The 16,367-nt window shown below is 38.0% G+C and overlaps 1 protein-coding gene across 3 annotated transcripts in view; it reads left to right on the top strand.

The window, feature by feature from the left end:
* Positions 1 to 16,367, top strand: part of ptpn11b (protein tyrosine phosphatase non-receptor type 11b) — a 91,428-nt gene that overhangs the window by 27,185 nt on the left and 47,876 nt on the right. For all 3 annotated transcript variants that reach the window (XM_041800485.1, XM_041800484.1, XM_041800486.1), the window contains exon 2: positions 4,802 to 4,924. In XM_041800485.1, coding sequence (XP_041656419.1) covers positions 4,802 to 4,924 — 123 coding nt within the window. The remainder of the gene's footprint in view (positions 1 to 4,801; positions 4,925 to 16,367) is intronic.

Below are 16,367 nucleotides of genomic sequence, written 5' to 3'. Positions count from 1 at the left end.
TCAATCAGATAATCAAAATCCACTTGAAGTGGTCAGCTGAATGACCTGAGCAGTCAAAAAGTGAACTCAAATAACCTCAGATTCACTTAGAGGTGGTGTAACAGAGTCAATAGTCACAATAACATACGAATTCAATAAAGGAATTTTATATATTATAATTCCACATAGAAGTTAACTTGACTTTATTAGTCACAACAAAAACTGAACTCAAAAAATGAATTAAAAACATCCCAACTCCACTTTAAAGTGGTGTAAACAGTTTAACTTATTTCTCAGAGACTCAGCAGTGACATGGGGCAAACATCTGAGCTCCAAATGTCTGTAGTGAAGCTAACGGCAGTGAAGTTGCTTTTCTCTAGTATGCTATCACATACTTTGTTGTCACCACAGAGATGGCTGGTTGTCCAAAGCGATGAACTCGACCACTTTCTCTGTCATCTTTCTTGCCTTATCCCTCTCTCGAGGGTACTTGTCTTTCCTCTTAAAGTCCAGAGTGTCTTCGGTGAAGCTGCATGTTGCTCTTGTAAAGTCCCTGTATTCCGCTGCATGTTTTGATCGGAGATGACAGTTAGTCAAATTTGTAGTGTCAAACGCAGCGCTGCTGCTACCACCTTGTGAAACGGTCGTGTTACAGATGCTACAAGTGGCCGTTGGACTGTTTTCGCTCTCACGTTTGAAGTATTTCCGCACCGCTGACATTTTAACACATGGAAGCTAGTGTTGCTACTTGCTACTTCTGCTTTGTTGTTACTGGCACGTTTATGACCTGTCGTAAATTTTGCTCCATTTACGGCAACTGACGTAAATGATCAGCTGGGCTGATCGGATCAAATTGCCGATCGCCGATCAATTAAAAATGCTTAGTATCAGCCCCAATGCGATACATGTGATCGAGATCGGGACAGCCCTGATGTCGACAGGTGAGAGCATCTGGCCTTCTAAAATAACTAAGTGCAGCCAGGGCTCAGTCTCTATTTTCACTTCAACAAAACGTCATTGTGAGCAACAAATTCAGTTAAAAAATAAGCAGAACCAGTGTATAAAAGTGATTCTTTAACCAAGAAAATAAAGTTAAAAACCCTATGCTTCTGATCCATACTTCTGTGTCGCCCTGAAAGGCAGCACCCCCCTGCCTGATGTATTTTCATTTCTTGTCAGTTTAGTCAAACTCCTTTCCTTGACACACAAATGTGGCCCTGGAGCTAATGGTGCGTTGGATTAGCCAGCAGTGGCACAGTAGTTAGGGAGGTTTAACCCAATGATCCCTGCTTAAACATGAGCTCTTAATCCACACAGCTGACATTCAGCCATTCACTTCAGCGCTGCTGTGGCACCTACTCACTGCTTCTTCCAGATTACCAGAGCCCTCCACTTATTAAACACATTTTTTCTCAACATTAAAGCCTCTAAGTGTGGCTGCAGATGTGCTGGGTTTTATGTCTTGTAAATGTTTATTTTAATGAGTACAGTTTGGTTTAGTAAAGTACCAGTCACAAACACTCCAGTAAGAGTGCATGACCCAGATAGTCAGCCAGCCTACCTGAGAAGTTGATGAGATAAATATTTGCCTGCGGTGTTTTGCAACTAGAGGAAATGACATGTAATCATTAGCTTTGGCTTGACAGCACTGTAAACCTTGATGTCCTTCCCTTTCAAACCAGGACAGGACATAAAGGTTTGTATTTATTAAATCATTAGGGAATAGATTGGTGGTGCTACTCTGTGTCTACAAAGAAGACCGTGGTGTTTAATCCCAGAGAGAAAAGCATCAAGAGAAAGCCTAGCAGTTAGATAGCACCCCATGTACACAGACAGGCTGGGTTCACATCTGCACTGTGGCTCCGACTTGCAACTCCCCACTCCTTCATCCCTATTTCTAACTCTATCCATGGCTCTCCTCTATAAATAAAGTCATAAAAAGCCCCTAAAAAATATTTAACAAGATAAAACCAAAGAAATAACTGAAGACCAGTTTTACTTAGGGATTTAGTTAGGGATAAATAGTTTGTAGCAAAATAGACGTACCTTAGCCCAAAATATTTTTTTTTCTTACAGAGAGAGCCCGACCGATTTATCAGCGGGCCGGTTAATCGGGCCGATTATAGGGTTTCACAGATTAATCAACAGTGGCCAATATATAGCCGATATATGAGCTTTTTTGCTGTCTCTGCTCCTGTCGCTCTGTGTCTCCATGCTGAACTCAGCCCGAGTGCCTGTCCCCTCCCCCTCAGACGCAGAGTACAGCAGCAGCTCTCCCCCACTCAGTGTTGCCAACTCAGCGACTTTGTCGCTATATTTAGCGAGTTTTTAGACCCCTCTAGCGATTCTTGTTTAAAAAAAGCAACTAGCAACAAATCTAGTGACTTTTTCTGGTGTTGCTGGAGAGTTTTGGAGACTCCGACGTGAAAGCACATATTGTTGTTGCTCTTCTCACTGAGCAGCGGGTGCAGCTGTGGGCCCCTCCCCGTCCCTAAGCACTCACAGGCAGCCTCATCCTCGCGCCGTTCGACTGCACCAGAGTTGAGGACTAACGCTCGTTTCAGACTGGGATCGTGTTTTGCTGCTTGCGTGTGCCAAGCATGTCAGCACCGGTTCCTGCCGGCTTTCACACAGGGCACGAGTTTTCTGCGTGTCTGCCGCATCTCCCTGCTCTCAAAGCCCTGTCCTCAAAGCTACTTGATTCAGTGTATAGAGGAAGTGTGTCGAGAACTATTCAAAACAAAAGCATTCTGTACAAGTGAACGGAGTTTCTCTATAGAAATGCTAAACCAGGCCTTTACTTTGAAAAGCACAAACCAGAAAAGCATTTATATGGTGTTTATCTATCCTGTGACATATTCTACCAGTGTGGAGACAGAAAGTTTCACTAATATTAGATCTTTAGAGAACAGCTTTATTAAACAGGCACATTTAAGCTTGTGGCCTTCCTCAGGATTATCAAGAAACACATTGTAAACATATTGTATGTGCATATTTGCCCAACGATGTAAATATGGCTCTCCATTTATCATTTTCTTGTTTAATATGGTCCACAGCCACAGTATAAGACTATTATACAACATTTTAATGTTGTCTAAGTTGCATCTTTGTGAAATAAACAAAGATAAATGCAACTGGCTATTCACATGTCCACATTTGTGTTCATGTACAGTATATAACCTGTGTATATCAATGTTCTTATTTCATATGTCGGCCAAAATATTGGATATTCGTTTTTTTTTTAGCCCCCAATATCGGTATTGGCATCGGCCTCAAAAATCCCATATCGGTCGGGCTCTACTTACAGACTAATTCCTTCAGCTTAATAGTGTGCCCTGAAGAGGTGAAGTTTAGGATCTGAATTGCAGCTTGCTTCACAGTGTTCTTTAAATCATTGTGTCAGAATTGTCTCAGGAAACCAACTTGTTGTTTAATTAGTAAAATCATTCAAATTTCAAAGTGTTACTGAATTAAATAGGATCATTGAGTGACACTGTTGACTGGGAACTTCAAGTAGAATGTGATATTAAAAGCAGCACTTTCAGGAATGCCTTTTTGCATAGTTTTTTTTAATCATATACATGAGTGTCATTCTGGCAAAATAATACACACAAATCAACCATATGTCAAACATTGCTAATTCTGACTGATTTAACATAGCAAAAATGGTACCAAATGGAGAGCCATCACTGGGTCCTGTAGAAAGTCCTGGGTATTTCCAACTGCCTCATGATACAACATATCAAGATACAGAGGCCATGATATGATGCGTATCCTGATACACACTGACTTGGGGTGATAAACATGACTTAATGAACATGTCCTTTTGAGCACAGGCCTATCTTGTAGATAATTTTGTCGATTTACAGCTGTTGTTGATTTTTTCAAGTTTCCAAAATACAAATTTAGCATAGCACTTTTAATCTGTGATGATGGGGGCATGTAGAATATGTAATATTACACACACACACACACACGGTCCTTAAGGTCTCAACATAAGTTGCAGTCTGAAATGTAGAGCTGATGCTTAAACGCTGCTTGTCCTTAATGGGCCTTTAACAGAGTTGTTCTAAAATTCTTAATTGAGGTTTGTAATGTGTGAATGTTATTTATAACATTTGTAAAGCTGAGTTGATCTCAGGAGACGTGTTGTGTTAGCACAGGGTTTCAAAATTAAATTGGCATTAGCATCAGCATCCTTCTCAGAAAGGATTTTCCTGAAAATTTGGCCTGCTTTGTAGCTGCTTGGCTCCCTGTTGTTTCCTGTGTTTGGCCTGGTAATGATGCCTGAGATTATATTTCCTTTAAAACAGTGACTTTTTCTAGTATATCAGGTTGTTTGTCTACTATACACCTAAAAAAATACTGCAGTGTTGCTTTTCTTAAAACTGCCTGTCTTCTTAATCAACAGTCCTATTTAGTTTGAAAGAATTCGTAGAAGTTGGCAGCCAAACAACAAAAAGAAAGTCTGGACACCTCCTCTCAGAAACTCCGCGATGCAGCCAGATGTACCCAGGAACACCATGTTCGTTTTGTGCTTAATGAAATTCTTTATTGTAGTAGGATGCTGTCATTATTTCACCACTACTAGGTGTGGATTATGTTAGAACTTTTCCACATCCAATGCTGGCCTGTGGAGGTAGGGGGGCAGAAGTGGCCATGGGCCAGCTGTTGGAGACCCCCTGTGTCAGTAAGTCAGGACATTACTTTCCAAAGCAAAGTAAGCTGCTAGATGATGGGACACAGGCACTGATGTGCTTTGAACAGAGTTATATAAATCATTTTGGTGTTTAACAGCTATTATGTCCCCTTTGCTCTTCAGGTGGTTCCACCCCAACATCACCGGAATCGAGGCAGAGCAGCTCCTGTTGACGCGGGGCGTCCACGGCAGTTTCCTTGCCCGACCAAGCAAGAGCAACCCGGGGGATTTTACCCTCTCTGTAAGGTGAGTACTCGCCTACACACCTCTTTAGTTCCTTATGTTTTTTTAATTGCTGCTCATTTGCTTTTCTCTTTAACTCACTCACTATTTCCAAAGTTCAAAGCTCAAGAACAAACACATCTCTGACGATGTCACTTTGAGCAACTAAACGAGTGATTATGGAGGCAAGTGGGTCCCTCTGAAAAGTAATCACTGTGACATTTGAGTTTTGGCCTTTGCGAGTGTTCCTACGCTGAGTGTTCCTATTTAAGCTTCAATGCCCAAAGAAGTTCATACAAACAAAAGGTCAGATGTTTAATAAGAGCAGAGTGATCCAGCAAAAAGTTTGATCACATTAAATTTTTCTACTTTTGATCAGCTGTTCACACAGAGTAAAAACTGTTAATGCCGCCTGTTGAAAGTATTTCTTCATGATTGTGTTAGACTTTCTTTTTTGAAGTTAAGAGAGAATTGAATATAACACTTTGATATCAAAAACCTGTGCCTCTGTGATGTTAGCCAACAACAAAGTTTCGAATGCGCAGTCTAGCTTAGTGTTCATGATTCACACAGATTTTTTGATTGGATGATTTAAAATTGCTGTATTTTTCTGGGATCGATAACTGTTACATCATGTCTTTTTACAAAACAACAGCAGGCAAGATATTAGAGCCACCAAAAGAGGAAAACAGCAGATGACACATGCCTTGTTTTTTTAAAAGCCTCCTGTCTTTCAGGCAAACTAACTCTGTGCCATCCCTCATCAGCCTCTCTGACTGAACCAACTAAAAACGTCTATTTTAACTAAAAGAAGATAACTATTAATGACTACATGCATTCATTTTTATACAACTGTGTCACCCTTAACTCTTAGTATAGACAGCTAATTTGTTTATTTGCTTTAAATATGAACATTGCTCTTTAAGGAAAGACTTGAAAACATTAGTCACCATCTACAAAAGCAGAGTGCAGTGTTTGGGTCCAGTGATCCACGGGTGTTTGCTTTTGATTAGTGTTAGCCACAGTTAGCAATCATGCTACATAAGACCATTGATATGCTTTACATAACAGATGGACAAATAACAAATAAAGTAGATGCGTGTCAGATGATTGTCACAAAGAGTGGAATTGTGGGGATAGATCTCCCAGATGTTGCAGCTTTGGGTTTTTTAGAGAGTAGTAAAAATAAATAAATTATTAAAGCAACCCCTGACTGACATATGGTGTACATTGTTCCTGGAAATATTACTCATAATTTTCTCTCTCCTACTGAGTGATTCTACCCAGGGGTGGAGCTAGATGTTTTAAACATCTGGGGCTTAGCCCAAACAAAGGAGGGTGCCGGGGAGTGTTCCCCAGATATCTTTTGCTTATCGGGCGGTTGTATGCACTATTTTTACACATTTATAAACAGAAATTTAAAAATGCCAACAAATCTACACATCATTTAGGCAAAAATGAAGCAGTTCAACCTTAAAAAAATAAGTGTTTACGTCAGTTTCTTCTTAATCCAATTGTGAAAAAAAGACATTATCGTTCTAAAACCTTTTTAAAAATGTCTGATGTTTGTTTTTTATGTTACATTATAAAGTAGGGTATGAATTTTGTGTAAAATTTAACAATGGAAACTTCTTTTTTAAAGAAAGAACACTTAAAGCAGATATGGGGTTACAAATACTGGTTTATTCAGAAAATTGCAAAAAAAAAAAAGTATTTTAAAGCAGTGTTAAAAGTACTTTTTATACTGCACTAAGTTCATAAGTTCTTCCAAAAGATATGAAATTTTATGAATATTATCAAGTTTGGCTTTAAGAATTTAATTTCCATGTTATCATTAAGGGCCTAATCATTTATCGCTTTTTGCATCTATCCATCATAAAATTTATAAGCAACATACATTTAACCTTCTAAAAGACTCGGGGCTTCTGGGAAAACATTCGAGGCTTAAGCCCCATAAGTCACCCCCTCTCTCCGCCTATGATTCTACCACTGTCCTTGTTATAAAAAGACAAGAAAATCACAATAATGGAGTTGCCATGCAATACATCAGAATAACAATTTGAAACAAAACCCAAGAATGGTTACAAAATCAGGACAAAGGCTTGTTCAGCCCTACTTCTCATATCTTTCAGTCACATGACTGGGACAGAGGGCAAAAAAACTTAGAAAAAGTGCTGTTGACCACTATGTGGAGCTGCAGCACAGGCTTTTTAATATTGTCTTCAAAAAGACATTCAAGACTGGACCCTCCACCAACTGCAGACGCCCCTCAAACACTTGGCAGTGGTGCAGTTTTTATGCTAGTGTTCCATAAGCCACATTTCCTGCTTGTTTATGTCCAGGGAATTGCATGTTTTGGGCTTTTTTAAACCTTTTACAGCACAGGGCATCAAAGCGATGCAGACCACAACCCCTGAGATAACTTGCAGGGATTTTTTTTATAATGTGCAGGTGTTTTATTTTTCATTACTCCAATTTCCATCCAGTTGGTTGGTGCATGGGCAGGGGGGTAGCTAAGGATTTTGTGCCCCCAGAAAGAATATTACAAAGGGCCCCCCTTAACTGGCTAGCTAAGCAACAAATCTTGCATCATTTTTACAGATATCTATGCATTTTATTGTATTTCTCAACCATAATTTCCCCATTTATGAGCAATATTTCAACACTGATTAAATTAAATTTACTTGCATTATTTGCAGCGCTAGACTACACCATTTGGACATTTTTTATTCTATTTGATACAAATTTCAGTTTGTTGGCTGATTCATTTAGTCGTTTTTGATTCAATAATGACACTTATTACTAGGAAAAAATAAATTAAAACACTTTCATTGCAGGCTTCTTAGGGACCCTCCCTACTGTGGGCCTGGGTATTCAGTACCCTTTTCCCCACGGGTATGATTTCAGTCAACCAAGTTGTTTTGGTTGACCACAGACATAATAGATTCACATCGTAAACCATGAACCAGACTTAAATGTTGTTGCTATACTGCTGTGAAAAATATTGAGTATCCATTTTAAGTTTACGATGTCTGAAGTTTGTCTTGGGGATCAAGTTTCTTGTGTTTATTCTGAACCTTCTGTTAAGCCTTTTTTTTAAAGATGCTTTAAACTCTAAGGTGACGGTCAGTGTCGTGAGGTGTTGGTCTAATATTAAGCAGTGACCATGTTAGTATGACTCCAGTTGGAAGCTCACCCATCAGGAGACTCTCAAGTTCATTCCTGAGGGTACAAAAGATGAACACCAAGTGATAAACACTGTGCTCTTGAATAAGTGGCATTTAAACAGACGTTGTTTTGTTTGAGTATTTCATGAAGAATATTAGATAAGCACTTTAGAATTTGTGCCATCTGATATTATGACACAAACTGTCCTTAAAATCCTTGACTTGGGGCAGTAAGATGAAGCTGAGGTAAGCAGAGCAGACTGTAACACCCCAAGGAACCACAGTGATGCCCTAAAACAAAGTTCTCTTAATCTCTTTAATGATATTTCTTGGAAGTGGGACTCAGCATGACGTGCTGTGGTGCTCTCAGAGAGCAGGGGAACAAACTGAGAAAGAAGAAGGGAGAGTTTATAGAGTGGCTCTTCCTTGGCAACGGAAGCTTTTAAGAGATACATCAGTGGGCCAAGCGCCTGGAACAAGGCCCAAACACATTTGTTACTGTGTGACTGCAGCTAAGGCTGGCATGTTTGCATGGCTAGATAGAGGCTGTGAGTGCGTGTGTGAGAGAGATACTGTAGAGAAAAAAAACTGAGCAGGAAAGGGAAACAGTGTAGTTAAACATGCAGTAGCTTTAAATAATGTTAAAGAGTGAGGAGCTGTTAAGGGTTTGACCTTCACTTGCTGTGGTTTGTATGTGTGTGTGTGGGTGTGTGTGTGTGTGTGTGTACATGAGGCACAGAGCGTCATAAATCACACACCACAGGAAGGCTGGTGGGGGTGAGTTGTAGCCACAGTCTGTGGTCTTGACAGACTTTAACACACATACATGCATTGACACGCACACACTGAGGTCAAGTGGTCAGTTGGCAGAGGCTCAGCACCTGCTAGTGAAGGTACAGTGCTTAACAAATTTATTAGACCACCTTAACCCTAACTAAAGTCAGGTTTATGCCACAGCTGCCCTAAATTAACAGCATTGGTAATTACCCAAATCATTTTTTTATCTTTCTGCAATGGTTAATACACCAATATGTAGAAGTTTTTTTTTAACCCAAATGATATTTTTAATGCTAAAATATAATTATTATTATTATCCATAAATTTTTACATTTATTGATTTACAAAAAAACAGAAAAAATACTAAAGCACATTAATATTTCTTGATTAATATGTCAAATTATAGTTATTTACATGCATTCCTGAACAGAAAAATGAGTTTTAGTGGTTGAATGTTATGCTTGATTCATTTCTGACTTCTCAGAGAAGCCCAGTGAGCCGGCTCAAATTTGGGTGAATTCGGTTTGAAATTCCTCATTCCTGTTCAAAATGGTAAAACGTGGAGAGCTCACTGAAAATGAAAGAGTCTGCATTAAAGCACTTCATGATGCTGGATGGTCTCTGAGACAAATATGACAGGTGGTCTAATACATTTGTTAAGCACTGTAGGTCACACTGAGCTAAGAGGAAGAAGAGAAACTGAGTTCTTCATAAAAAGGCCATGTAACCATATCTCTTCCTCTTCTAAAGAAAAGCTGAAATCAGAATTGATCGTGTTACATTGCTGCTTTTGAGCATTCAGTGAACCTAGTGTAAACATGTCAGCAAAAAATAGACTGTTGGGATCGAAAAGTCCTGTAAAAAAACTGAAAATTATTAGAACATCAGACTACATCAGAATCTTTCTTTTAAAACTTCTTCTCTGTCAGCTGCTATCATTCCTCTTCCAAAAGCTATGGCTGAAGCAGTGAATGCTGGTAAACACAGATTCTTCTGGTGCAAGCACCAGTGAAAGTCATCTATGCATGCGTCTACAGTCATGTCAGCTATGCATGTGTTTATGGATGTCTGATGTCTGCAGCCAGACACAATTTGCACAAGAACAGACTGAAGACTTACGAAAGTATCAAACACATTTGATATCATTGTGACGCCAAGTCTGAAGAAAGACTGCCTTACAACTGCTCGGATTGAGTTTGACCACCTTACACCTAACGACTAAGATCGCGAGAGCGCGCTGCAACTTTAGCAAGACTCTCATGATTTTACTCTGACTTTGGACTTTTGTCTGTCTTTGAAATAGGGTGAAAAAAGATTAGGTGTAAGGTCACCTTAGTTACGGCCATGAAACCAAACCTTAGTTTTCTGTCTAGTTAGTATAGCAGTACCGTTTTTTTGTTTACAGAGTCCTAGATTCACAACAAGATGTCAAGAGGTAGGCAGTGAGTCTCTATTGGTAGGAGCAACCATCTGGGCTTTTCTACATGATGCTGGCCTCTCCCCTTTCTGGTTGAAAAAAATGTGATCAAAATGAACTGCGGTAAAAAAGGAAAGAAGAGTCTTTAGGGGTTTTAAAACTAAAATATGTAAACAGTTTAATGGAAGAGATCAAATCCAATGGCCATTGAGTTATGCATGATATTTAAAACATTTCTGAACAAGTATTTGCATTTTAAAAAGAAAAAAGTAACCATCTATAGGTGAGTTTTAGAGTCTGTTAAAGGGCAGGTAGACTACAGCTCCTGCTGTCACAGTGATTGCTGACTTGAAGTCAATTGGACCAAGATACCGGTCTATCATTTGACCACTTTACTCCTCTCTTTTTCCAGCCCAAAGCTACAGAGCTCTTCTTTTACGCTCCTCTGTCAGTCAATAAAAAACGTGTCATAGATTATTGCATTTAAGTTATTTGAAGCACAAAACACAAAATAATAGATTTTTATCCGGTTGCTATCATTGTTTTCTAGTATGCTGTCATTCAGTCTCAGGGCTTATTATTACTGAAATGCTGGCATTGTCAGTTTGAAGAGTAGGAAGTGAAGGACTACAGTTATCAATTCATATTTTTGTTTGTTGTTGGTTTGATTTATAGCCCACAGAAAATTATACATTTTGTTTTCAGTTGAGAAATCTTTTAAATGACTTTAAAAAACATAACTGAAACAACATTTGTGCATGGGCTTTTATCCCTTTTCCAAAGTCTTTATTTTTAGTATATTTATTGCTTTTGGGCATACGTTAATATTAATGCAAAGAAATTATGCTTGTTTTATCAAGTACAAACAGTCAAAGAACACTTAAACTACCTTCCTTTCAAGAACAAGCCTGTGCAACCTCAAAAGTTCAAAGCAACTGAGGGGCAGCATGGTTTAACAGCTCATGCTGTGACAATATCCTGTTTCTCAGGAAAGTGAGTCAGCTGTGAGGAAGAAGTCTTGTACCTATTTGTGTCTTTACCTGTGAATTCACTCACATCTTACAGTTCCAGCTCACAACCATCAGCACAGAATACGAGATCTAAAACATGTAAGAATGGAGGTAATTACAGTGCAGAAGGTTCTTATATTTCTTAATTTTCTCTGATTGTGCTGTGTTTAATTGCGTCTGTCAAAAGTAGAAAATATTGGAATGTAGTAAAGATAAGTAGCTAATTATCCTTTATCTACAGAAACTATTCTTAGCTAGCTTATATTACCTAACACAGTCTCCATTTCTCTCTACACATACACAGACTCACAAACACAAAGTGTCTTATCAGAGCAGCGGCTAATTAGCCAGTCATTAGCCAGGTTTCATCTTACCCCGGCCTTTATCGGTAGAAAGTCAGAGCGAATGTTCAGATTGTAATGGACGCTGAGAGATTTTGTTGCTCCTCTCTCTGTCTCTCCGTCTTATCTTCCTCTCTCTGCCTCTCCTCCTCTTATCTCCACCACCTCTCCTTTCCTCCAGTCCACGAGGTGAACAGCAGAAGCATTGGTTGAGAAGATCTGCTGCTCTGAAGCCTGATCTGCTAATGAGAGCTTTTTGAGGATTTTGAAAATTGTAATCAATTCAGAGATTCACAAAGCTCAAAGAGGGAGAAAGAGAAAGTTTGAAGCAGAAAAAGTTTCCGTCCTAATTTATAGTCCAACTCCATAAGGAGAACAGTCCGGTCAAGTTTTCTCATTTTTCATGCTCTTTATAAACTCAAAGACCCTGCGGAGGAATTTTTAGGGCAATCTTAAGAGAGAATTTCGCAGGGCAAATTACCTCAGAGAGCAAATGGATTTTCTCAGACCTCTGCAAGCCTGGCTTCACTTAGATGTGTTTCCACTGCAGCCAGGCTATTTATAGATTTACACAGCCTATTGAAAGAACACCGGTATTATAGATATCAAGCTAGTCTTTGAATGTTAATGTATCCTTGCTTCATTAGTCTTATAATCTTTATTTCCAACATGTTTGTAAAGTTTATCAGTGCTATGCTTATTTTTGCATTCAGACATCTTACCTTAACCATCAGTACTTCAGCTGAACGTCATTAGGTACGCCTGCTTACTGAACCAATCATCGTTTATCTTCATCTGATAGATAAGTTTTGAGTTTCTCTGTTATTCTGGTGAATCCATAAGTTAGCTTTAAACAGCTTCAAGGCAAGATTTCCTTTTCTTTTACATCTGCAGCATAGCACCGTCTTTGCCCTTTGTAAGGCTGAGCAATTACCTGCTGCAATTAAACTGCAGTAAAATTCTGTTACTTGAAATGTGTGTCAAAATACCAGTTCAATGCTTTTCTTTTGCAGCAGTAGTAGATATGTTATGCATTGAACATCATGCAAATATTCAAGCATGATTTTTTTTTTAATTCACCAAAATCCTCCTCTCCTTGTTTTTGTAAATGTTTTTTAACCAAAATGAGAATATTTCCATTTAGTACTGAATTTGGAGTTAAAATAATCATAATTATACATGTTTTCAGAATCAATCAGCATTAGTCAATTGCATCACAGAGGAACACCATTCTTCTGTTGATTCCCAGCTCAATAGTAGATTATAAGTTTTATAGCAGCTTTACTTGCTCTCAATTTGTTGTTATAGTCCAGTAGAGAAACTAATTTCAGTGTGATTTATTTAGATTTAAAGGGAAATGAGTTTGCCTATAACAGCATCACAATGCAGATTTCAGAAAAATAAAAATGTGAAGCGTTTTCAGGTCTGCTGTCAAAAGGAGATGTAAAAACTTGTTTTGTTTTTTTTTATTAGATGTTATAGATCATTCCTGATGCTTTTCAGCTACTTGGGGAATCTAATCACTGATTTGCTTTCAACTACAAAGTTTTAAGCAAATTTATAGCTCAGGTTTAAATGTTTAATTTCTAATGGGTTGTTCTCCACTGTAAAGTATGCAGTCCAAATGTCACCACTTTGCTTGTCAGAATTTTGCAACATTTAAATAAATACAGTGCCGTGAAAAAGTATTTGCCCCCTTCTTCTTATATTTATTCATAATATGGCTTGCACATATGATACTCTCTGCAATTCAACATAAAAATAGTAATGTTTTTTAAAAAGTCAACAGCAGTTCAAGGGAATTCCAAATTTTTATTGCTTATTCCTTTAAAAACTTTAAATAGTCTTTTGCATGAGCATGACTGATGTGCTGTCACACACAGAGCAGGAGGAAAAGAAGCAAAAAAAAATTTGAAACATATGAATCATCTAGCTTACACTGTTAGTTATCATAAGCCCTGATAAAGTTAGTGGGTCAGCGCTACACGAGCATCTCAAGTCCTTTGAATTCATCAGGCAGAAATCCCAGCCTGAGCAAATACACATTTTATTATTAATGAATTTGAATATCGAGGAAAAGTCACACTAACAGAACCTCATATTCAGCAGTCAACCAGTACACACCAAATGTTCACACAGATGTGGCCTGTAACCATTTTATGGTTTATGATTACAGAGCAAAGATTCACTCAGCTGACCAGTGGATCCATGCACAGTGAGCGTCCATGGAGCTGTTAAATGTGTCATAGCATCAGTTGGTCAACAGACTTAAGTCTGCATGATATGCACTATTTACCAGTAAACTAACATACTTTAGAAAAGATGATCTAATTCATTTCTTCTCTCTTTTTCATCCTGCTCTGTGTGCAACTGAGCCTTTCCTCTGTGTCATGATTTTGTACAGCACTGTTCCTCTCTTCATCTTGACCAGTCAGAGAGGGTTGTGTCTTTTATATACTCTAAGAATTAAAATAAGAAGAATAAATAAGAGCCCACCTAAGGTTAGCTGCAGGGGTCAGACATGTTTGCATTTGGCTCAGTTGTTGGCTGCACTCTTATGCAGATATCCGTTTACAATCAGATGTCATGCCAATTACAATTTACCAGGTAATTCTGCTTGTTGGAGGGATCCTGGGGAACAGGAAGCTAATCATTTACATATGTTTTATTCATGCTCTGTGATGAGAAGATTTTGAAGGACAATTCATGGGAAAGAGGTACTTATTTTTCATGACAGAAACAGTTACAGCCAGAAAGTATTATATTAGGTATTCCTCCATCAGGAATAGGAAAGGAAGAAGCTAAATACTTGTACAGTCATACATGTAGCTGCATTTAAGCACACATCTACACATCTGCACCATACCTACCAAAATGTATGCATCATATGTACATCCCTCTATAAGTGTTTAAGGAGACCAACAAATGAATCACTCCGTGGAGATGCAAAATACACAAAAATAGAGGCTAAAACTTCCCTCAGAACTGTACTGGATACAGTAAAAGGTACTCCCCTGTGATGTCTGGCAGTATTGAGTGAAAAATATTGCTTCAAATAGCCTCAGAGCAAAGCAAGCAATAATTTATGTATTCTATGCTTTGTATGCTCATACGTATGTGCATTTTAAGCAATCAACGTCCCAGATGACTGTGTTTATGGAGCTTATCTTAACACTGAATCAGACAGTTGCTTAGTCATTCTGACTTAAACCATGGTGATTAAGGTAACTTTGTAGTTTTAGGCTGTATGTTCTAGTCTAAGGCTGAAACTTTCTCATTATTTATAATCATTCTTAGATGCGATGTGTTGGGTGCATTTTTCAGTAGTGTATACCATGGAATACTTGGATTTTGTACCACTGCTTATTCTGATTTCACATACTGTATACACCAATTTTAGCCCATATTGTTTCATATTTAAAGTTAAGTTTGTGAAAATTAAAAAATGTGTGTAGTTTACATTAGAATCAAAGGTACAATATTTAAAAAAAATACAACTAAAATGTCCAAAATATGTAAAAAAATGACTAAACCTATGTTAATAACTTTGACTTTAGTACTAACCTTGCCTGGAATATTTCCAACAGGTTGCAAAGCCAGACAAAGTCTTTAGTCTTATAACTGTAATTTGATATAGCTCCTTATTTGGAGTATTCACCATGACAAACACATGTTGAGCTTTGCTGTGGAGATACTGATGTCATGTCATGGACTGCTACATAAGGATGGAGCAGCTGCTACTGGATACAGCTGTTCTTTTGCTGTATCTCATTCATGTTCTTAGCTGTTTACTTGTGATGGACCATGCTTACTGTCTGTAATTGTCTGCATGTTCTGTTGAGAGCTCCATTTTCATGAAGGATGGGGGTTAGGAGTTACAGTGAATCACTCCCATGATTCCTTGCTATCGTCTACATAATCTTTTGTTAATATTTTGAGACCCCCCTTGGAGCAGAATTTACATCCTGTGTCCAAAGTTTAAACAATAGGTAACACTTCCTGTTATCTCTGAATCTTTTTAATCAAAATATCAAAGCTGAAATTTATCACAGTTGTTATCAATTAAACCAAATTTTTTAAACAGAATGACAAGTTACTGATAGTCTTCTGCAGATAAACACTCGTTTGCATTAGAGATACAATGCTGGAGAGAAACAGTGCACTGATTGGAAAATACAGAAGTTTTGTCAGTATGAGGAACACTTCCTCTTTTCATTGTAAATTGAAGCTTTATGCTCAAACCCCTGACATCAACTCCTCTGCCAGAGTTAAAGCTGTTCATTAATTAAGCACAAAGCACTCTTTTGTACATGGTAACATGGTAACCTGGTCACAAGGGTAACTTTACAAGTAGTAATGTTGTATTGGGCTGCATATTTGGCCATGATAATTACAATTATCCTGGCTAACATTGAGTTTTGAACTATTACCAAAAGTGTTTATATTTTAGTTTAGATTGAGTATGTGCCTGAGAAATAACATGCATATGTTAGAATAGAGAACATCATATACAACTTAACATTATGTAAATGTTGTCAGTCAGGTTTCTTTGATTGTGGGAGGGCCAATATAGTATTTTGCAGCTCTATGTTGTGTCTAAAGTAAAAACTGTATCTTAAGAGGATTAGGTCATGTTTCACTAAAATACAAAAATAAAAAATAATGCATTTATGTTTTCATCTTAATGATGGAAAACAAAAATTAGAATCATGTGGATCATTTTTTATGTCCAAAGCGGTCACTAATAGGGAAGCT

Source organism: Cheilinus undulatus, linkage group 11 (genome assembly GCF_018320785.1).
Source record: "Cheilinus undulatus linkage group 11, ASM1832078v1, whole genome shotgun sequence".
NCBI classification, from domain to species: Eukaryota; Metazoa; Chordata; class Actinopteri; order Labriformes; family Labridae; genus Cheilinus; species Cheilinus undulatus.
Note: the sequence above shows the minus strand (reverse complement) of the source record. Positions and strands in the feature narration are given on the sequence as shown.